General features: G+C 58.9%; 2 protein-coding genes across 3 annotated transcripts; one reads left to right on the top strand and one right to left on the bottom strand.

Moving 5' to 3' along the window:
• Nucleotides 1–134: 134 nt before the first annotated feature.
• On the top strand, nucleotides 135–9481 carry LOC105469261 (chromobox 2). Of its 2 annotated transcripts, none has more exons than XM_011720104.3 (5): nucleotides 135–291; nucleotides 367–410; nucleotides 1335–1400; nucleotides 3703–3808; nucleotides 5726–9481. In XM_011720104.3, exons 1-5 carry the CDS (start codon nucleotides 220–222, stop codon nucleotides 7028–7030), a joined length of 1593 nt encoding a protein of 530 aa, XP_011718406.2. In that variant the 5' UTR covers nucleotides 135–219; the 3' UTR covers nucleotides 7031–9481. The 2 variants fall into 2 exon arrangements, with proteins under 2 accessions (XP_011718406.2, XP_070937870.1); XM_071081769.1 differs by having other exon boundaries at nucleotides 255–291; nucleotides 1335–2958.
• Nucleotides 9482–13981: 4500 nt separating this feature from the next.
• LOC105469262 (chromobox 8) lies at nucleotides 13982–18989 on the bottom strand. The gene is made up of 5 exons (XM_011720105.2): nucleotides 18797–18989; nucleotides 18361–18404; nucleotides 18100–18165; nucleotides 17907–17973; nucleotides 13982–17421 (listed from the first exon to the last, which is right to left on the bottom strand). The coding sequence occupies exons 1-5, from the start codon at nucleotides 18863–18865 to the stop codon at nucleotides 16510–16512; spliced, it is 1158 nt and encodes a 385-aa protein (XP_011718407.1). The 5' UTR covers nucleotides 18866–18989; the 3' UTR covers nucleotides 13982–16509.
• Nucleotides 18990–22933: the final 3944 nt, after the last annotated feature.

Here is a 22933-nt window from a genome sequence, read left to right on the forward strand (position 1 = left end):
CCCGCGCCCGCCCCCCCTCGCTGATTGGCCCGCACGGGATTTGGGCAGCGCGCGGGGGCGGGCGGCGGGCCTGGGCGCGGGCGCGGAGAGGCGGTGCGCGTGCGCGGGGCGGGCCGGCGCCGGGCGGGGGCGGTGCTTTGTGTGCGGCCGGCGGGGCGCGCGGCGGTGCGGCCGGGCTACGGGCGGCGGGCGCCGCGGTCGGGCGGGCTGCCGGGCAGCATGGAGGAGTTGAGCAGCGTGGGCGAGCAGGTCTTCGCCGCCGAGTGCATCCTGAGCAAGCGGCTCCGCAAGGTGCGTGCGGCCCGCCCGGCCCCCTCCCGCCGCCTGCCGCCCGTCTGGCTCACGGCCCCTCTTCTCTCCCCGCAGGGCAAGCTGGAGTACTTGGTCAAGTGGCGCGGCTGGTCCTCCAAGTGAGTCCCCCGCGACGCTGCGCCCGCCCTGCCGCCCCCTCGCCCGGGGGTGGGGACGTGGAGCCCTCGGCCGCGCCGTCCGGGGGCCTGGGGGCGCCCGCGGGCTGAGCGGGAAGTTCGCGGGGTCCCCGCGGGCTCCTCCGGCTCTGAGGGGGCGGAGGCCGCCCGGCCCGAGGTTGCCCTTTGTTTACACGCCCGCGGGGGAGAGCTGGGCGACCCCCCGCGCCGGAACCTCCTCGGCCCCCGCGCCGCGCTCCCCCCATCCCCCGCCCCGGCCGGGAGGGAGGCGCGGGATGCAAGCCCCCCTCTTCTTGGCTAGATTCTCTCTGCTGTAACCTGAGCTTCTTATTGATGGATGTGGGGTTTCTTTTTTTTTTTCTTTCTTTTAATGGAAGGCAGGGGATTTGGCATCCCCGGAAGGGGCTCTGTGCACAGCTGCTCCCGCGGCCCCGTTTCCCCGGACCGCGCTCTTTCTTTGCTACCCCTCGAGGTGCCCCGGCCCGCGCGCCACATTGTTCTGGATCTCGGGCTGGGCGCCTGTGCCCCTCCCTGCATCCTGGACCTGCCTTCCCTTCCTTCTCTGGCTCCAGGCCAGGGTTTGGGGGATTCCCTCTCTGCAACTTTGCGTTTTATTGGGATTTGTTTTTCTCCCAGGCAGAGACTGTGGGAGTCCTCTTGTGGCCTTGTTTTAATTGGGGAGTTGGAGCGGCAGTTTCCCTTTGGGTTTGAGGTTAGAGTGCTGGGTTGGTGGGGGGTGGCCAGCCTCCAAAACCTGGGTTTGCACTTTGAGAAGTGCCGTGGTGCTACGGTGCCACAGCCATCGGCCTGAGTCGAGGAGCGGTGAGGGCGGGCCCCCTCGGGCTGCTTTGCAAAGCCGTGATCATCAGCCTGGCGTCTAATGCTGCCCTGCCCTCTGCTTTGCAGACATAACAGCTGGGAGCCGGAGGAGAACATCCTGGACCCAAGGCTGCTCCTGGCCTTCCAGAAGAAGTGAGGACGCTGACAGCACTGTGGGGAGGGCGTGGGGGAGGGATGGTGGCTGGTTGCAGAGTCGTGCTGGGCGCTGCTCGCCTGCCCGGAGGCTGGAGCTGGGGCTGTGGTCTGAGGTCCCTTAGCAAGATTGTCTCCAGGGCCATCTCTGTGACTGGCTGTAAAAGTCCCCAGCCAGCCCCTCTCCCACCTTCTCCCAGCCAGCCTGTATCCATCCCTGAGAAGACCCCAAGTAAGTTCCGCTTTGGTTTTTCTGACAGCCATACTTGCAGAAACCAACTTTTCCAGTTGCTTCAGATAAAGATGTAGCTTCTCTTGGCCTTTTCTGCTGAGTAATTTGCACATGGCGCTAACAGAAAACCAGGATAGCAGGTTTGCCACAGTGACGCAGGCCTGCCCTTCCAGCCCTGCACATGTGTGCCATCAGGCAAGAGAAGGCTCAGAGAGGGAGCTGGAACACACAACGTGCGCTTGTACCTATCGTGGTGTCTCTCAAGAACGAAACATTTCTTTTGCTCTGGCCTGTAGCATACAGTACCAGATAGCCCCATGGGACCGGATTGGGCCAGACTTGTTTCTGTCATTGTAGATGTCATTTCTATTTTTAGGTAGGAAGCTTGGGTTAAGAGATAGGCCTCCTTGAGATGTTCGAGGGCAAGGGGTGGTGAGGAGAGGACAGTGGATGTGCCCACCGCACCCCAGCATGAAGGACCAGGGAGTGCTACTCAAGCAATGGCGAGGCGTGGGGTGTTTCACTGACAGCTCCCCCTGGCTCCCCTGGCTGGACTTGCCCTGTGGATAGAGGCAGAAGAATTGGTTGCCGGAGTCTTTCCCAGCCAGGGTCAATCTGACAGGTTTGTTCTCTGGTGGCGAAAGGTGCGTTCCCTTTTTTCCGCTGTGGCAGAACATTTTGGGTCTTCCCAGAGGGGACATGACAGTGGGGAAAGAAGAGTTTTCTGATGGGGTGAGTAAAAAGAAGAGGAGCCTGTGCTTGCTTAAATCCCTTTGGAAAATCGTAATGGCAACCCGTTGTCTTGTGTTGTTTCCTGTCTGGGTCCTGTGAGCCTTGGGGTGGGGGAATGGCTTGACCCACTTCAGAGGTTGGTACTTTTCTCTGCATCTAACAGTGTCCTAACAGTTGAGAGAGATTGTTCCCTTGCCCCCGGTTTTGGTTAGAGCAGAAACACCTGAGATAACAAGAGCTTAAAACCCATGGGTGGCTTGGATTACATCGTGGAAGAAAGAAAACGGAGAAGGTGGCTGTTCAGCCCTCTCCATCCACCAACACGCTAGCTCCCTCTGGGCACTGGGAGCTGGCCGTTACCTGCTTGGTATTGGAGGGGGTGGGGGTATGGCCCTTGGCGACGCACAGGCTCACAGCACTCCGTCCACAGGTTAATATTTCAGCGGAGGAGATCCATGCAACTCTTCACTGGCCTTTTAGGAGATTTCGGGTTAAGGACCAGTACTTAATTGGAGTATGAGCTTTGCCTGGTACTGATCAGAACTGCGTTGAGGAGGTTGTCTTCCAGGCCCAGTGAGATGATGTTTGCCCAGTGTAATTACCAGGGACCCTTCCCTTGAGAGTAGCCTGAAATACAAGCTTTCCCTGGGGGCTGGAGGTTCTACTAGCGCTTCATGACCCAGGAGGTGTGGAGGCTCTTCGGGGGGTACTGAGGGTGGGGCATGCACTGAGCCCTGCCTGCTTCAGAACTCGGCTCTTTTGTTATCTCCCTCAAGAGTAGAGTTTAGGAACAGAGGTATTTTTAAAAAGGAAACAAGGAGAGTCATACGCCAGCAGTCAGGCTGTGCGAGAGCTGGAGGGCAGGGCCCATGTTGCTCCTTGCCTGGGTGAGGGTTTCATGCATAGGCAGCTGCCCAGGGGATTGCTGGCATCTCCTTGCCCTGGGCTTCCTTCTCCTATTGAAAGTAAGTAGGTTGGACCGTGTGGCCACCAAGGCCACTTCTGGTTAGGATATGCTAGAATTTTCACGCAGCAGTGCACCGGCAGGAAGCTGTCTTAAGAGAGGTCGGAGAAAACTGGGGTATCATCGTTTTCCCAGCGTTGCTTTCCTCTCTTCAGCTTGTCCTTACCCAAATGAAATGGGATGGCTGGTTACTGACCCTAGTGCAAAAAATGGGGTCTGACCTCTGCCTTGGGTATTTGATGATGTGTTTGCAGCAGACAGGATAAGCTATTGCAGGCCGACAGGAATAGGGTGCTGGAAGCCATAGAGTCCCATGTGATAGAAGGGGTATGCACTAGGGCTTCTCCCCCATTAACTAGTAAGTGTGCCTTCAGGGAACATGAGAAGGAGGTGCAGAACCGGAAGAGAGGCAAGAGGCCGAGAGGCCGGCCAAGGAAGCTCACTGCCATGTCCTCCTGCAGCCGACGCTCCAAGCTCAAGGTGGGTGGCTGCGCCAGGCATACTGACCCCACCTCCCAGCACTCCCCTGGGGTAGGGGGCAGGCAGAGGGAGGGTTTGGGGCCCTCAGGAAGGGGGTGGCACTTCTGCCAACAGTCTGTCCCTCTACTCGGGAAACAGGAGCCCCCTTTCTTCCTGCCTCTCAGCTTCTGCTGCCCAGGAGCCCCAGCCGGCTGAGAGTTCCTCCCCGCCCCTCCCAGGGGCTTCCTGCTTCAGCCTGGCTTGCACGCCTCTCTGCTGGGTGGCAGGGTCAGACTGCTGCTGACAAGCACTCTTCACTCCCATGGGGTCCAGAAAGGAACAGGAAGCATGCATACAGTAGGTGCTCATAGGATTGCCGACTAGATGTGACCCACAAGCCCAAGATTTTGGGCTACTCCAGGCCCACCTGTGAGTGTACCTTAAATCGAGGTGGCCAGAAAAGGCAGGGCTGACCCAATAGCCAGGGGGTGCCGGAAGGGGCTTTGGAGGAGGGCAGAGGTACTGTGGACTGATGATGCGCTTCGGCCGTCTCGGTACTGTCCTGTCACCCCTCCCCGCTACAGTGATGGGCTCACCCCGCCACAGGTAGGCAGGCACCCCTGGGGTCCATGGCAGGGCCCCTCCCTTCCCTGAGGACAGGTGAGGCAGGACAGGATCAGGGAGAAGGGCCTGGCCTCAGTCCCGGGTGCTGCTTCGATTCCCTCCTCCCGGCACTGTCCGTGGACCTCCGCATGTTGTGGCCACGAGCTCAGTCACTTACAGAACCCGCCTTTCCAGGAGGATTTCCTGAATGAACGGGATTCTGTGCTGTAGAATCTTGTCGGCTGGTCTATACTGGCCTTACATTGTCTTGAAAATCTTCCTTTCGAGCAGGATGGTGGGGCTGCAGAAGTCCTGCCCACTGAGGAGCGGCTACAAGGCAGTGATTGACGCCTTATTTGAGGAGGTTTGAGGAGATCACTCCTGTTGAAGTCGGGAGAATGGGGTGGTAGGGAGGCAGTGTTGGATCTGACTCCCTAAAGCTCACACTGTAGAATTCTGATCCAGCAGGCAGCATGGGAGGCCTATGAAACACGAGGACACTCTTATTGAATATTTGGGGTGACATCCAGAAGGCGAGGAGGGCAGTGGTTTGTTTACCTGTGTCCTGTAAGGCTCAGACTGGGAAATGGGGATACCGAAGCCCGCTTGGTTCAGGCTGCAGAGCTGTGTGTGCTACTTCATATGACCTGTAACCTCCTGAGTCCTGATAACTGTGATGCTCTGGATACCGTTCCCTTTGAACGTCTGATCTACAGCCCGGAGCTAAATCTGCATTCCCCGTGAAAGCTGATGGTGGACCGGGATGTTATGGTGTGGACTTCGTCCTTATTCTGACTTCATTTTTATGAGCCACCTATTTTTCTCTCTATTTTACCTTTGATTTTGCCTCTCATGGAACTGTGAGCGTGGTGAGAAGTTGCTCCTTCCTGATTGCCTCTCTGGTCTGGAAGCCACAGGAGTTGATGGCTGCAAGGTGCCCAGTGTTCCTTGGGGACAGCATGGCGCTCTGGACCCTGGGAGCAGGCAGTGGAGGTGTGACACCTTATCTTTTTTTTTTTTTTTTTCCTTTGAGACGTAGTCTTGCTCTGTCACCCAGGCTGGAGTTCAGTGGCACAATCTCGGCTCGCTGCAGCCTCCACCTCCCAATTTCAATGAAGCAATTCTCCTGCCTCAGCCTCTGCAGTAGCTGGGACTACAGGCACGTGCTACCACACCCGGCTAATTTTTGTATTTTTAGTAGAGACGGTACCGCTATGTTGGCCAGGCTGGTCTCGAACTCCTGACCTCAGGTGATCCACCCACCTCAGCCTCCCAAAGTGCTGGGATTACAGGCGTGAGCCACCGCACCCAGCCAACTTCTTTATCTTTTTTCAGGAACCTGATGCTCCCTCCAAATCCAAGTCCAGCAGTTCCTCCTCTTCCTCTACGTCGTCATCCTCTTCCTCGGATGAAGAGGATGACAGTGATTTAGATGCCAAGAGGGGTCCCCGGGGCCGCGACACCCACCCAGTGCCTCAGAAGAAGGCCCAGATCCTGGTGGCCAAACCTGAGCTGAAGGATCCCATCCGGAAGAAGCGTGGACGAAAGCCCCTGCCCCCAGAGCAGAAGGCAACTCGAAGACCCGTGAGCCTGGCCAAGGTGCTGAAGACCGCCCGGAAGGATCTGGGGGCCCCAGCCAGCAAGCTGCCCCCTCCACTCAGCGCCCCCGTGGCAGGCCTGGCAGCTCTGAAGGCCCATGCCAAGGAGGCCTGTGGTAGTCCCAGTGCCATGGCCACCCCAGAGAACCTGGCCAGCCTGATGAAGGGCATGGCCAGTAGCCCCAGCCGGGGTGGCATCAGTTGGCAGAGCTCCATCGTGCATTACATGAACCGCATGACCCAAAGCCAGGCCGCCAGCAGGTTGGCGCTGAAGGCCCAGGCCACCACCAAGTGCGGCCTTGGGCTGGACCTGAAGGTGAGGACGCAGAAAGGGGAGCTGGGAATGAGTCCTCCAGGAAGCAAAATCCCGAAGGCCCCCAGCAGCGGGGCTGTGGAGCAGAAAGTAGGGAGCACAGGGGGTCCCACACACACCCATGGTGCCAGCAGGATACCTGCTGGGTGCCCAGGCCCTCAGTCAGCACCCACCCAGGAGTTGAGCCTCCAGGTCTTGGACTTGCAAAGTGTCAAGAATGGCATGCCTGGCGTGGGTCTGCTTGCCCGCCATGCCACCGCCACCAAGGGTGTCCCAGCTACCAACCCAGTCCCTGGGAAGGGCACTGGGGGTGGCCTCATTGGGGGCAGCGGGGCCACCATGCCCACCGACACAAGCAAAAGTGAGAAGCTGGCCTCCAGAGCAGTGGCGCCGCCCACCCCTGCCAGCAAGAGGGACTATGTCAAGGGCAGTGCTACCCCCAGTGGGCAGGAGAGCCGCACAGCCCCTGGAGAAGCCCGCAAGGCAGCCACACTGCCGGAGATGAGCGCAGGCGAGGAGAGCAGCAGCTCGGACTCTGACCCGGACTCCGCCTCGCCGCCCAGCACTGGTCAGAACCCGTCAGTGTCCGTTCAGACCAGCCAGGACTGGAAGCCCACCCGCAGCCTCATCGAGCATGTCTTTGTCACTGACGTCACTGCCAACCTCATCACCGTCACAGTGAAGGAGTCTCCCACCAGCGTGGGCTTCTTCAACCTGAGGCATTACTGAATCCCCCGCGCCACCAGCTGCCCGGTCTTACTCCCCTTCGCTGCCTGTGGTTTTGCTTGGCTAACTGACTCCCAGCCCAAGCCCCCTCAAGAGTCTGGGTCGGGGAGGAGGAGCGGGTGGTCTCCTTGATGGGCAGACTTGGAAGGGGCTTCTCCCCTCATCCTGCCCTGTCCCGCGAGGTAGGGCAGGGGGTCTCGCTGCCTTGTTGGTCTCCACCGTGTTCCTACCTCTGCAGGCCTCTTCGCTCTCGCCTCTTGCCTCAGGAAACACAGTGGCACCTGTGGCTCAAGGTGACTGTCTTGAACAGAGCAGGCTGCTTCGTGGCTGCGTTTGAACTGCTCCTCACTGGCCTGTGTGACGGCATCACTGCTTTGCTCCCTGTCTTGCAGGGGCTGAGGTGTCAGCTGGGGCATCTGGTGTGTCTCACTTTCAGCCCTGGGGTGGGCAGAGAGTATTGGGGGGAGGCAAGGCCAGTGGGACTAGTGTTCCTTCCACCTGGTGGCAGCTTTTGGGAGATGGGATGAGCAGGGGCGGGCCTGGCTAGCATTGCCTGAACCCGCAGTGGTGAGGTGGGGAGCTTGCCCCTGACAGCTGGGGGCTGGCTGGGGCCTTACTGTGAAAGGACAGTGGCAGGCAGCTAGAGTAGAGCAAGCCCAGGAGCCCTAAAAGGCTGGCTTTGTGGCCATCTAGCCCCAATTCAGGGTGGCATCCACAGCCCCCAAACAGCCTATGAGCCAGCATGGGTGGGGAGGGGGTGGTCCCACAGCTAGGTTCCACCGGAAGAGCCTCCACGCCTCGGAGCAGGAGAGGCAGGCTGTGGCTGCCGCCCTCCTTCCTGCCCGTGTCCCAATGAGAAGTGACCCAAGTCCCCTTCCAAACCCAGACCCACCCCCTGCCCCAGGCCCACTGAAGCATGTTCTATTTCTAGAAAGCCCAGAGTTCAGTGTCCCAAGGAAAACCCAAAGTGGAGGTGCTCAGGTCCAGGGGAGTCCAGTGGGCAGGACCCTTGGCAAGCAAGCCCCTCCCTCCACTCCCAGCATCTCCCTTTTGCTAATAAAGGACTGGCTTCGTGCTAATGGCCCACAGACTGCCCCGGAGACCTGGAGGACAGGAGTGCTGGCACTTGCGAGTCGATGGGCCCGTCTGTTGGCTCTGCCCGTGCTGCAGGTGTGTGCTGTGGGTCCTCCCCAAGTGGATGAGGCATTCCTTAAGGAATATCACTTTCCCTGACAATCCCTCACACCTTTAGGCGCTCCCTGCTTGGCTCCTTTCCAGCTGAAAAACTATACCTGTACCATTTGGGAAGCTGGACAAATTCTAGGGGACCCACCTGATAGAGGGCCCTGGGAAGCTGAATCTGTCAGCGTTGGCCCTGAGGCCCCTGTTAACTCAAGATTGTGAGCCACCTCTAGGTGGCCACATCTGGGAGCTACCTTGTATGGCTTCTGACCAGTATCAGGATTTCTGTTCTGAGAGCAGCTTGGGCAGAAAGGCAGGGCAGCCCAGAGGTGGCAGCGGCAGGCAATCTGGTCACTGGGTCTTTGTGATGCCAAAAACAAAAGGGGTGGGGTGGTCACTTTGTGTTCCTCTGATTGGATGGAGTCAGCCAGCAGGCATGGGGCTGTATTCCAGTGCCTGACTATAGGGAAGGCTACCCTTCCATGGAGTGGCCCAGACTTCGGGAATGGGCTCTGCTTTCCGGGGGACAGGCCTACCGGACTGCAAGACCCCCCGTACCTCACCGTGCCAAATAGGAAGAGGTGGCCTTGGTGTAGCCAAATTGATCTTAACAGTGTGCCTTTGGGGAGGGACCCATGTCCATGGCTTCATTGAGGGCCAGCCCACAGTGATGGTGGTGGCTGCCACAGGAATGGTGCCCGCCTCGGCGAATTGAAGGGCTGGGGGTCCCACATAGCTAGGCCAGAGCTGGAAGCAGACAGTAAGGAAGAGCTGCTCCCAATGGGAGAGGGAGAGATTCCAGCTCACCGCGCATCCTGGGAGGAGGCATGGATCCTGGCATGATGGGCCTCGGGCACCAGCTTCCTTATGCCCAGACAGCCAAGCCTGTGACTCTTTCCTGCGGAGCGCTGTGCTACCTTCAACGCTCCAAAGCCAGACTAACAGCTCTCCAAGCCCTTGGGGTGACTCTGTCCTTCCAGGAGCTGTTGGAGAAATGAGGATCTGTCCCTGGCTGCCTGTCCTCCCCAGCAGCCAGGTCTCTCCAGACCCTGATTCGGTGCCTTTCTGCTTACCAGCTACTTCAATCCCAAAGTTTGAATCTGCAGATACCTTACTCCCAGCCACTTTGCCTTCTTACTGTGTCGTGTTTCCTGGTGCTTCAAGAGCGTGTGCACGTGTGCAGGGCAAGGGCCACCACTGGGAACTGCACCAAATGCTCAGACTTGGTTGTTTTACGTTTACCAATAAATAAAAGTAGACTTTCTATTTTTATTTGCTGCTATTTATGTGTGTGTGTTTGTGTAGCTAGGTGTCTGGCACATCTGACAAGATGCATTGTTGCTTTTTTCCCAAAGGTCCCACAGGAACTGTGGCAGTGTGGATGTGTGTAATGGTGTGTTAACCCCATCTTGTTTGCTCATGTATTGAATAGGAAGCAGTGGCTAGTCTGTCTTCCTTAGAGGTGTTGGCATATTTTCATATGTATATATTTTGTACCAAAAAAGAGTGTTCCTTGTTTTGGTTACACTCGAAATTCTGACCTAGTTGGAGAGGGCTCTGGGCCCAGAGCTTTCATTAAGGGGAGACTGGGGGAGGATCAAGCTTTGAACCAAAGCCAATCACTGGCATGATTTGTGTTTTTTAATTAAAAAAAAAAAAAAATCATTCATGCATGCCACTTCTAATTGCTTTCAACTATGGCTGTTTGCTTTCTTAAAAGAGAACAAAAGTAGATATGTTATTGCCCTAGGAGAGGATCTGTGTTGAAACAGGACAGCAGCCCAGGGCCCACATTTAATTAGGATCAATCAGTTCAAGGAAATGTTTCCCCCCAAAAGCCCCTGATGGTGTAGGGAAAGGGAATGGAGTTGGGGACAGGTAGTGCCTAGACGACCAGATTTTACTCAAGTGCATCCCATGATTCTGTTGATTCTCTAGCATTTTTGGAAAACTAGCAAAGTTGCAGGGTTTTTTCCTTTTTTAGACTGATGTTAATTTATTTTTGCAGGGGAAAGACAGCAAATGGCGTCAGAAGATTTTTGTCCTTTTGTTATCTCTTAGTATATCAATAAATTTTTTTAAAAACTTTTGGCCTGGTGTACATCATGAGTGATCCCTGGAAACACAATAGACTCTGCTCTTTTCCTTTCTTGAGGCAAAATAACTCGTCTGGACATGGGCTGAATACTTGTGGCACAGAAAAATCAAAGCCTGGGAAAGGCTTGGCCGCTTGCAGAGGGTGCAGAAAAACATGAGTTTCCAAGCAAGGGATGGGGGTTTAAGAGTCCATATACCAGTGGTTCACAACAGAGAACAATTTGGCATTGCAGGGGACCCTTGGCAGATCTGGAGGTCTTGGTTGTCACGCTGTGGGGTGGGTGCCATTTGCATATAGTATGTGGATACCAGAGAAGTGCTGCTGGATGTCCTGAGGTGCACAGGACAGTCTCCATGACAGAAAGAAATCCTTCCCAGCGCGTCAGTAGTGCTGAGTTTGAGAGACTGAATTAATGGGAAAAAAAGAAAAAACACAATGGCAGGGATTTGGGGCAGGGACAGCGTTACCGGCATCTGTTAGGTGAGGTCAGGGATGCTGCAATGTATAATCAACTCATTTTTGAGACTGCTCCCCTTCCAGAGACATTCAAAGTTAAACCAAAACTCTCCCTCTCCCCGCCCCCACAATATCCAGAGAAGCTATGTTGGAAAGCCACTCAACCCCTTGAAGCCACCACATGTGCTAATGCTTTACAAGGAGGCAGCCATAAAATTCCAGAGGAGTCACTGTGAGTTAGAAGCTACTGCAACTCCTAACCCAAGGCTCGCGAAAAAAGAGGTGATTTGCTTATTATAGAACGTTCCCCGACCCCTTAAGGCTTGCACCAACCTCAGCATGAATTTATTCATAAATTCCAGCCTCCAGGGAGAACAGAGTTTCTTTGAAGTGAAGAGGGAAGCTGGGCCTAGATGTTGCGGTCACTGGGTGAAAAGCTACTTGGGGCCAAGGCCTGAGTCTTTTGGTTCAGGAAAGCGTTCCCCCTACAAATGGAAATGTGACCCCCAGCACTAGTCCGCTCCAGGAAGGCCTGCGAATTCGAAATCAGACTGTGGCAGAGAAAGAAGACTGTTGGTGAGCTCTCTTTTGCTGCCTTCGCAAGTCTCTGGCTGTTTTGTTTTGGAGAAAGTGGGCAGGGGCGACCCCAGCGAGCCTGTCCTGTGGCTTATGAGGGCTGCAGAAAGGGGCTGGGACCACCAGGAAGGAGCAAGTTGGCCGAGCAGGGGCAGGCGCGGCTCCCGATGTGGAGCCAGGCTTTCCGGAGAGCCCATTTCTACCGGGATTCGGCCAGACGGGTGCCGGGCCGAGCTCGCTCGGCCTTTGTTAGTTTCTGCGCCGCTGATGTGATCGCCTAATCCAGTGCCCCCTCAGAAGAATAGACTGGGCTGCCAAGGGCCCGACCCCACTCGAGGGCCCGGCCCCACGCTGCCGCGACCTGCCCGCGGGCGCCGGGAGCGATGCATGCGGAGGGGCTGGGAGGACGGTGGTCCGGGCGTGTGGACCTCTCCTTCCTCCCCTCCGCCCTCGTGGATCCAGCGCCGGGGCTCAGGGAGGACGCAGAGGGGCGCCCGTGGTGGTGGGCGCCCAGCGGTGCCGTTGGGTGGGGGGTAGATAAGGCTTTCTCAGTTAGGGCTCGCAACCAGAAAGCTACTGGCCCCCCGGGGGTAAGGGGTGGGCGCGGGCGACCCGGGCCGACGCCGCCACCTGTAGAGGGCGCGCGCATCCCACCAAGGTCGGCCGCCGGCCCTTCGGACCGACAAGGGAAAAGCCAGCCGCGTCTCCAGGGTGCCCGGGACTGCATCGCACCACCTGCACCCCCCCGGCCACCTCCGCCTCCGAAGTCTCAGGAGGAAAGCCCCGACCCTGCCCGCAGCCTCTCTCGCCGCGTTCAGGACCCGCGGCTGCAGGCAGCCGCCTTCCACGCTGGACAGCACGCCTCTCGGCCTGGAGGGCTTTTAGATGAGAAGAGGAAACCGGCGCTGGAGCCCCAGAGGGCCGGGGCAGATCTGTGCGCCGGCGGCCCGGGCGCACGGCACAGTGCCTAGATCAGGACTGGTGCGAAGCCAGCATCAAAGGGACGGAAAATGAATCCTATCCAACACTCTAGGAAGAGCATGAACCTTCCAACCCAACCAATGTTTGTGCGAGGCCAGGTTTCCCGCCGCGGTGGCCGCACTAGCCGGCCCTGTCCTCGGGACGCAGGGTAACCAGTCCGGCTGGAGGCCGCCACGCACACCTGGTCTCTGCAGTTGTGGGGGACTCCCAGGGAATCTGCCCAGGAAACGGAAACCCGTGAGGGCGCTCCTCAAAGCCGAGGTTGATGGCCAGCGAACCCAAAAAAGGGGCAGGGTGGGGGCCCTCCCGTCTGCTTAAACAAGAGCCCATTCCACCGCCCCACAAGCCCAGGAATGGACGCGGAAGGGAGCCCCGTCCAAGCGGCGACCATCGCTGGGTCACCCCACCCACCTTCTCTTGATGTCCCCTGCCAGCACAGAGACCACCCGTTGCGGTGGGGCAGGCTCGGGCTGAGATCTTTGACACCTGGCGGCCAGCTACCCTACTCGGCCGGCAGCGCAGGCCCTCACGTCGGAAGGGCACTCAAGGCTCTGTGATCCGTTGCCCTGGGCCCGGGCGCCAGGACGCTCCTGTCCTCCCGCGCCCTCCCACACTGGTCACAGCTGGGAAGGGGGAAGATCTGCCAAGGGCCGGGCCACTGACTCCTCAGCGAGGGGCTGGAGATGCGTGAGCTACCCCTGTCCATGTTCCTCCGGGTGGGTGTTACGGGTGAGCCTGAATCGCGGCGTCCTGGCAGGGTGACGTCTGCCGGGTACTATGGAAGTAGAATTGGGTTTAGTGCGGTGGCCTCTTTGGGGATCCCAAGGATGGCTCTCCTGTGCGGGCTTCAAGACCCCGCCCCCACTGCTGTGAAGTCTGTGGCCAGAAAAGGCCAAGAACATCTCCCTCTCCACCCCCACCCCGCACTCTGATCTCCCCGCACCGTCCCTTGCCCAGCGTTGGGGTTTAGGCCCACCTAGGAGACCTGGGCCGGAAAGGCTGCGGGGACTCCGGAGCGGGGGTGCGCCGGGCTGCGGCGCGGCGGCGCCAGGTTCACTAATCACATCAGCAGCGCTCTGCGCCGGCTCCGAGCAGGCAGTTGCCTAGCAATACCCGCGAATTCAATTCCTCAATCAATAGGCGCGAGGCTCTGCATTTCGGGGAGCGCTAGCAGGATTGGGTGGGTCTGGAAAGCGGGTCTCACAACAGCTCCGAGGGGCTGGCCCGGGAGGCTGTGGGCAACGCGGCGAGGCCCCGGGGCCTCGGAGACCAGACACCTCCGGCCTGGGGGTGTGGCGCGTTGGAGGAGCCCGTCAGAGGAAAGGTGAACCCCCGACCTCAGGCGCATCCTCCGGAGTCCCCAGATACTGCCCGGGTCCCGAAGAAGTGCAGCCAGTAGGCGCGGAGAGCCAAACGGCTTCCCCTAGACGGGCTGAGGAGAGTCAGCCGCCGCGGCCTCCCACGCCCACCTCTATCCCAGCCAGGTGGGTTCCCCAGCTGGGGAAGGGCCTTTGCAGGAACCGTTTCCCCGCCGATGGGGGCGAGGATGGGGGCGGGAGGATGGGATGGGTACTGAGAGAAGAGGGACGGATCCTCTCTTCCTGGGATGCCTCTTCCCTTTGCTCAGGGAAAGAAAAAGAAGAATAAAACCAAGCCATGTCTCTATTTACAAAGTATGTATTTAAACACGTAAAAAGCGGTATTGGATACAGACATTCACAACCGCAGAAGATAAGTACCGAAGCTTCACTCTTGGGCTGAGGCGGAGATCGATTGGAGATTTGTACAAATCTTAGAATCAAATAAACCCAACAGCGCACACATCCTGCGCGGTTGCAGACTCCCAGCCACGTGGCCCCCGGCCCCTGCCCACCCACCCCCCAGGTCAGCGTCGCAAGAGCGAGAGAAGGAGACACACACGCACGGCCACGGACAAACAGCAGGACAGAGGGGTGGTAGGGACAGAGCCAAGCTGGCTGGAGGAAGGTCCAAGGGAAGGGGCAAAGTCAGCCCCAGGAAGGGAGGGAGGTGGGAGTAAAGGGCAGGCGGGAGAGAAGGGAAGGCAGCGGCCAGGTGAAGACGCGTGTCCCCCAGTCCCGTCCTCTCGGTAACAGACATGCCCCCTCAGTGAAGTTTCATCTGAAAATAGCATCGACATTTAAATAGATACACTCGGTCAACGGCGCTTCTTTATACAAAGTCTAAAATACCAGTTTTACAAATGTGAGTAGATAAAAATCCCCATTCCAGGGGCTTCTCTTTATAGGCGCAATTTGATATTCAAAAACAAACACCATCATGTAATACACCGTTTCCCTCCTTTTCTCTCTTTAAAGGCAAGAAAGTCTGGAGGAGAGAGAGGCTGAGAAGCCGGGAGTGCGGAGGATGAGGCTGGGTTCCCTCCCAGCACCCCCCACTCCACGCGAAGCTCCCTCACCCCCGACTCCCCGCCTCGCTCGCCCCGAGTCTGTGCTTCCTCTGGCGCTCAGGGCCCCCGCGCCCCTCCCTCTACAAGCAATGGTAAGTTAGATCTTCGCTGGCCCTTTAAGGGCGGGGAGGGCAGGGAGGCTGCGGGATCCCTGCTCCGAGAGACGGGGGTGGAGTGGAGGGGACTGATTTGTGCTTTTGAGTCAAAAGAGGGGCGCACGTTCTGCGCCCTCGGAGCGCAGAGCGGTCAAGTCCGCCGGGCAGGGGCGTCCCAGGCCCCGCCGCCGCGTACGGCCTTCCCCGCCGCGGCCGTCCCCACTCCCAACTCCCGCTCCTCCCTCCCCCTTTGGCGGAGTTTGAATGTCGAGTTCAAATAGAGAACACTGCGAATCGAAAAGACCTATAAATTATAGCTTTTGCTTTTAAGAAGGGCGGGGGAAAAAAAAAGGAAAAAGCAAAAGTTCCGATGCACATACTTGGATGAAAACCCCGCCTCGCCCCTCCTTTCCGTGCCCGGCCGGAGCCGCGGGGGTGAGTCCAGCCCCAGCTCCGAGCCCCGAGCCCTGGTCCTCCGCCACACTCCAAGCCTGGCCGTGGCAAGGGCCTGGGTGCGAAGTCACTGCTCCCAGCAGCGCCCGCCGCCCAGTGCCCGCCGCCGCGCCTCCCTCCGTGGGTCCCGCAGGGTGGGCCTGTCTGGCCGTGTGTCCATCACAGAGCTGGCGGCCCGCCCTCCCCAGGCAGGGAGGCTTGTCCAACTCTTCCTGGGAGGTGGGGGCCACCGTCTCTTCTCCTGGCGAAGCTAGAGGACGCGAAAAGTAAAAGTCCACCCCAACACTTTTCTTGTAAAACAACTGTCTCGAACTCTGAGCACTGACACGCAATCCTCCCAATTTATCCTGGCATTTCGGGAATGTAAACAGATTCGCTGGATTTCTTTTCTTTCTGCGGAGTAAGGAAAGGAACGAGGGAACGGGGAGATTTTATCCACATGACATACACACGATCTGCGTGTACCACACACACACCCCTCCCTAAAGTGCATTTCCTGGTGTGGTCCTGGGGAGAAACCTCCTGTCCCTGCCTGCTGGAGACGTTTTAACCTTCAACATCACACACGAAAAGCTTATTCAAGTTAATACTGTTTTTCCCTAATAGACTTCTTTACCTTAAAAAAAAAAAAAAAAAAAAGTGAAAAAAGGAAAACTGACCCCACCCCCCCTTTTTTCTGATTGGGGAGCCAACCTTTTGTTGGCCTGCCTGGCCAATGGGAAGAGAGAGCAAATCTGGGCCGGGCCTTGGTGCCAGGAGTCTGGCATTGGGCTGTGGGAGAAGGGAGGAGGGGTGGGATGGGCAGGCCAAGCCCCTCCAGACACTCTCAGAAACCTGTACCCAGGCCCCAACTTCCCTAGGGCCCTGGGGCAAGGGGGCCCCTCCTGCCCCAGCTCATTTGCCTGCCCCAACTAAAGCACAATGAGAGTCTCTCTCCTTTAAATAAAACAACTTCAAGAGTTGAAATATATATATTTAGATATTTTTCTTAAATAACATATTTACATCTAATAGAAAATATAACTCTAGAGATAATCTTTCCAACAAAAACTGACGGGGAGGAAGGAGGGATGAAAGGGGCTGGTGGGGGTGGGGGTCACATCAGGGACGGGACCAGCCAAAAGGCCACATCCCACCCAGAAATAAAAATCACTATGCCAAGCTCACGCTCACTCTCTCCCCTGCTCTCGTCCTGGGCACAGCCACCCAGCATTCATCTTTTCTCTTTAAAAAAGCCTTGGTCCGTGTTACTTTCCTTAATGGTGACGGTCAAAAAGTTTGAGGTCACGTCCGTGACCACCACCTTCTCCAGGTTAGTCAGGGAGGGGCTCCAGGACTCTTCCTCCGGGTCCCCCAGGATTCTGGCCACAGGGATCCTGGCGATGAGGGAGGGCCTTCCCCCCTGGGCCCCCATGTCCCGGTAGAGGCCCCCCACAGAGCTGGGGGGGCCTGAGCCATGTCGGACCCGAGCACCACTGGGATCCAGGGCACCCTGGCCTTTGGCCTCCAGGAAGGCAGCCCTGTGCTTTATCACCCTGGCAGGGAAGGTGTCCACAGCCAGCTTGCCCGTGGCCTCAGCTGAGCTAGGGCTGGTCACACCACACTGCACCAGGTCCGAGTCCTGCCTTCGGGCCAGCTGGATCACGCTGTGGCCGGCTGGAAACTTTCCTGCCCCGGAAGGGGTGTCGTCCAGCTTCCTGCCCTTGAGGTACTCTCCGAGGCCGGCGCTGGGTTCGCCTAAGGGCCTCTGTGAGGGGTCTGGGAGCTCCTTCCGCGGCTTGGGGCCTCGCTTCTTAGAGCTGTCCCCCGGCGAGCTGGGCTTGTCATCCACTCGGCTGGTACCCCGCTCTCGTTCCCTCTCACGTTCCCGCTCCCTCTCTCGCTCCCTCTCCCTTTCTCGATCCCGCTCCCGGTCCCTATCTCGGTCCCGAGGGGGCTCTGCGCGGCAGGTGCTGCTGGTGCTGGTACTGCTTGCTGGTGGGGACAAACCCATGTTTCGAAGGCCCTCCCGGGCCCGGGAAGTGGAAGCCAGGTCCTGGGGCGAGCGGCCAGGGTAGGGGATCCGGATGCCCCTGGCTGAGTCACTTCGGAACTCGTAAGTTTTGGCCTTTGCCTTGGCCTGAGCCTGCAGGAGAGAAGATAGTATCAAGAGTGGGGCAGGGCCCTGTCCACCCCCACACGACTCCTGCTCTAGCCTTGATCTCCTATCTTTACCCTATGATGCCTGGGAATTTCTACATGGATGCATGGATGGGTGGGTGGGTGGGTGGATGAATAGGTGGGGAGGTTGTTGGAGCTGAGAGGTAGATGGATGGGAGAAGGGATAGAAGATTTGGCTGGAAGCAGTCATTCGCAAAAAGCACACTTTTTGCATTTGATTATATGTCCATTTGGGAGGGGGAGGGTAAAGGAATTCTAGTGTGGCCAAGCCTGTCCCCCCAGACACGGTTGGAGCTGCTACTGACTTGCTGACATCTTGTCAGGGAACTCCCTCCTAGATTACAAATAGGCAACATGTGTGGACACCCCATTGGCTCACAGTCCTCAGGGCCCCCTTCCCACAAATGACTCAACAACATTGTCCTCCACCATTGGACACTGCCAACCTACCTTGAGGAGGAAGGTTTTGGGCTTGGGTCCTCGCTTTTTGGGGCCATAGAGCTCCATCTCTCTTTCCCTGGAGAAAGAAAGAAAGGAGAAGAGGTGTGTGAGTAAAGAAAGCAAGTGGGACTCTAGTCCAGGCTGGAGAGAAGCCACTCTACTTGTTTCTAAGTGAGTGGCTGGGACTTGGAAGGGTCTGTACCTTTCCTCAAAGGCCGCGAGCAAGCGAGCATCCAGGATGTTTTCCTCCGGTTCCCATGTGCTGTACCTAAAGGGAATCAGGAAGAAGTGGGCATCAGTCCCAGGAGCAGGGTGAGAGCAGAGGGTGTGCGTGTGTGTGTGTGTGTGTGTGTGTAACTTTTCTCATTGCATTGTATTGTATTTCAACGTAAAGGCAAAAAGAGGAAGAAAGAAAGCTCCCGAATAACAGTATGGGATTGAGAATTGCATATAACCTACTTACTTCTGCGACCATCCTTTCCATTTCACGAGGTATTCCATGCGTCCCTGCGGGTGCAAAGGGGATAATGTGTGTGCATGGGGAGAAATGCATGACGAGGATACAAGAAATGCATGCGAAAATGCATGCACCAGATGAATGCTCGAAACCCCGCCGCAAAAGGCACGCGCCCGCTGCATCACCCCTGCACCTAACGCTGCACAAAGTGCATGCACCGGCATTCATTCCCCACCCCGCCCCCCACCCATGCAATCCGTGCATCGCTGCAAGTCTAAGGAAAGCGCTTGGGTTCAGAGCCGCCGCCGCCGCCGCCGCCGCCACGGCCGCGGCCGCTGCTGGGACCTGGGGGAAGGGAAGCTGGGCTGCAGCAGGGGGAGGGAACCCGGGCCGGGAGGGGAGGGCCCGGCCGCACGGAGGCCCTAGGCCCGGGGGCACCTACTTTCCGTATGCGCCGCTTCAGGAGGGCTTCGGCCGCGAACACCCGCTCCCCCACCGCTGAAAGCTCCATGTTGACTCGCCGCTTCCCCTCTTGGCCGCTTCCAGGAGCAGAAAAGCAGCAGCCAGCGCACGACAGACCATAATACTCTCCCGCTGACGTCAGTTCTCCTCCCCCTCCCGGCGCTCTCGCTCCCTCCCGCGGCCCCCCTCCCGCGCTCCTCCGCTCGGCCCCCTCCCCTCCGCCCAGCGCTTCCTCCCGCCCCACGTGTTGCTAACGACGTTGCTAAAGCCGAGCGGCCGGAGGCCTGCGCCCCCGCACGCTGATTGGACGAACTCCGAGCCACGCCCCTCTTCCTTTCTCCCCCGCGTTGCTACGTGACCCGCGTTCCAATCGCCAGGGGGCGGAGTCCGAGGCGACTCCAGAGACGGAGCGCGCAAGAGGGAGGGGGCGCCGCCGGAAGTGACGCCGCGGGGAGGGCGGGTCCGGCCGCTGTCAGTCTGTTGGGCTGGCGAGGGGGGCCGGCCGCCCTCTGTTCTCGCCGGGGCCCCCTCCCCCGCCACCAAGTTGTCCCTCCGGTGTTCGGCGTCCCCCACAGCTCTCGCTGGGATCCCCGCGGCGATGTCAGCCCAGCTCCGCCCCTCGGCAGACCCCGGCCCGCCCCACCCCCACCGCCCAGGACTCGCGCCCTCCCCTCCCCCCGCCGCCCGCGCCGCACAATGCACAATGCACAGGTGCTGGGGCGCCGCGGGCCGCGCCCGAACCCCGAGAGCCTGCGGCGCGCCCATCGGCCCGCTTCTCCCCCGGCCCCCGCCCCCCGCCCCGCACACCCGACCCCCGGTCTCCATGGCAACTTCCACCCCCCCACAGCCTGGTCCCGCTAACAAATCAATGTGCCTGTGTCTCAGGCTCCTGTCGAGCGGCCCTGCCCTCGGCCACCCTCTGGGCCCTGCGAGCCGGGCTGGCTGGAGCGCTCCTCCCCGGCTCCGAAGCCAAACACAGACCTGGTGGAGGCCCGGCTGTTCCCTCCGGAGCCCGCCTGCAGCCCGGGACCCCACAGAGGATGTCGCGCGGCTTCTTCCTGCCCCCCGACCGTCCCCGACGCCCGCAGCCACCTGCCCCTGCCCTTAGCCCGCGCTGCCCGCCCCCGCCAGGCCCCAGCACCGACCTTGCCTGCCCTGGTCGCCCCCTGCCCGTGGCCTAGGTGGGCTAAGGGCATCTGGGCAGAGCCGGCACGGGATGGGGTGCGCGGCTGGGGGTGCGTCTGGCTTCCCCCCGACCCCGGCGCCCGGCCCGTGCACTTCCTGTCCACCGCTTTTCCCAACGTGAGCGGCGGACATCCTGCGAGAAACGCCGGCGCGGGAAGCTGGGGGACGTCGCTGGGTCCAGTGCGGGCTGCGCGAGAGGGTCTCACGCGCGAAGATGGCGGGCTGCTGGAAAGGGACAAGGGCCGGCCGCGACCGCTTCGCCGTGCGCACATACGCACGTGCACCGCCGACCCTGCCGCCAGCTAGGCTGCCGGTGACCCGTGGCGGGGGCGGCGCTGGGGACAGCAGCCGCACTCTGGGTCCAGCTCCCTCCCACCCTGTTCTCCTAGTGCTCAAGCTCCAAATCACAACTCCCACTCCTCGAAACCCACGATTTAGTTCAAACATCGATGATCAGCCTGACTGGAAGCGGTTTCCCTTGGCCAGAGATGGGGTGGAAGAAAGAGAGGCGGGAAAAAAAGAGAGGCAGCGAGAGAACGATAGGAAGAGAGAGAGAAGCAGCCAAGGAGTCTGACTCGGAGAGGCAGGAAGCCCAGAGCGGAAAACTGGCCTCCTGTCCAAAGTGAGGCGCGCGCAGACGGCGGCAGCCGCGAGGTCCTCGACCCGCGGCGGCAAGCGGGGCGCTTCGCCCATCTTCCCTCCCGGTCCTGCCCCAGCCCCTGGAAACACGGGTTTCAGGTTTTGGCCTTGCTCCTAAACTTCACAAGGTGACCGCTGGCCGAACAGTCCCATCTCTCCGGCCGTTCTGTCTGAACGAACAGCGCGTCGGGGACGCTCAGATCTCCCAGTGACCCTCGCGGGCCGCGCGTGGGAGGCCGCCGACGGACGCGTCCTTAATCATAAAAAGTCACTCCCGGTAACAAATAGTTTCGTCGGCCGGTGCCAGCGATACAGCTGTTTCTGTTTAAGCTTAAATACTTTCCAACAGTTTGGGCAGTAAAAATAAAGTCGGCCTCAGCCGCCTATAAGTGTCTGGTTTCCCCGCCCTGAGAAAGCCCACCCTCCGCCCTGGGCCCGGGTCGCTCTGCCTTTCCCGCCTGCCCCCTCTTGGAATCCGCTGCCCGCCGAGGATTCGGCCCCAGCCCCGCACCGGCCGCCTCAGCTCCTCGGGCTGGCTTCAGGGCCACTGTGGAAGTGGGAGGGAGAGGGCCTTCCCGGCGTGGGCCGTGGGGACCTGACCCGCCTGACCTCGCGCCCTACCCCCACCCCTGGCAAACTCTCACGCACCCGCCAAGAGCGGTGGTTTTCCTTCAGGTAGGGTTTCTGGAACCGGGTTCCCGGAGTTGTGCTTGCCCTTGATGCCTTTACAGACCATGGGGTTTGCACTAGGCGTGCAGGAGATGGTTTCAGTTTCTCCCCGAAAAAGATAGCTTTAGTCCTTCCTCCATGCGTTCTTTCCATTTTCCTTCCTTCCTCTCTTCCTTCCCTCCTTCCTTCCTTCTGTCTCCCTCTCTTTCTGCCTCATTCTCCCTTCTTTGCCTAAATACCTCTGACACTTGAAGAAATGAAACCCCTGATGCTGGCAGGTGCGGCCCCCTCCTCTGGATATGGTCTTAGGTAATTATCTTAGCTTCGCCACCCAATTCTCCACCTGTCTTCGTGCCTGATGGTGATTATTTCGGAAATGCTTGCTCTGAACAAAATTATCACTTGCAAAGAGTCTGAGTTTGCAAACGTCGGGGAATCCTGCAAAGCCTGTGGCAAAGGTGGAACTCGATTCAGAAGGAAAGAAGGGGTATAGAATAATCTAAGGGCAGGGAGCCTGGCTCTTGTCAGCAGCAGACGCGCTCAGTCCCGCCAAGGAAAGCAAGGAAGGATGAGTATGTCTCATCCCTGCCTGGCGCACCTGCTGCCCCCCAACTGCCCGCGAGAGAGCAGCGTTGCAGGGGGTGTGAAAACAGGTCACCGGGCAACCTCACTCCTTGACAATTTGGAGACAAAGCGGGAGGTGGCGGTCTGAGAAATGGGAGCCCACCTCCCGGGCTCTGGCTAGGTGGGCACGGGAGGAAGTCCTGTGTTCCGGGAGAGGGCGCTAGGAGAGGGGGCTAGCACGCATGGGCGTGGAGGGGGAGGAGGTCTGCAGTCATTCCAGCCGGGTCTGAACCAGACCGAGAGGACAGGTCAGCTGGTGGTACGGTCTTAGGAACCTACAGAAAGAGGATCCTTGTTCCCCACCTTTCTTATCGAACCCCCTTCCCTGACTGACTAAATTCTCGCCACCTCTCTTTTCTCCACACAACCGCTTTCCTGGTTCAAAGTTAAGATAATTGCCTTTCCCACCTACACCTCCCAGGAGCAAACAGAACAAAGTTGTAAAAGACAAGACACGCTACTCTTAATCCCATTGCTCGGCGGTCCGCTGCTGAGGCTGAGGCTGCGGCTGCCAGGTTTGCGTGCGCCGCCTCTGCAGTAAATAAGGTAACTGCTTCCTATTACTTTAGCCCCATATGGCTGCAATTTGAGTGTCTTTAGAGACGGTGCGTGTGTTGGGGCGGGGGATGGGGGGAGTGAAAGTGGAAATCAAATGCTCTCAGATCGCATTTTTATGAAGGAAATTGTCCGCGATTCTCTTAACAGCCACCCCCTCTCCTGAGACTAGCTGCCCCGTTTCTTTGTTTACGGAAATGCGGGCTCCCGCCCGCCTGGGGACACCTGCTTCCCAAACCCCCAGGTCTCCCGCCCTGTTCTGCACTCTTCTGGCGACCTAGGTGCACGGCCCGCGACTGCAGGCCCACGGTCTGCGACCTGCTCCCGGTAGCCCGCCCTACCCTCGGCCCCAGCCTCCAAAAGGTGCCGGGACTCTGCACTCGATACTGCAACCTCCTGAGAGCCCGGAGTTTGGGGGCCCTCTTAGGCCTCCCTGGGCCCGCGG

The sequence above is a fragment of the Macaca nemestrina genome, chromosome 17, assembly GCF_043159975.1.
Source record: "Macaca nemestrina isolate mMacNem1 chromosome 17, mMacNem.hap1, whole genome shotgun sequence".
Taxonomy (NCBI): Eukaryota; Metazoa; Chordata; class Mammalia; order Primates; family Cercopithecidae; genus Macaca; species Macaca nemestrina.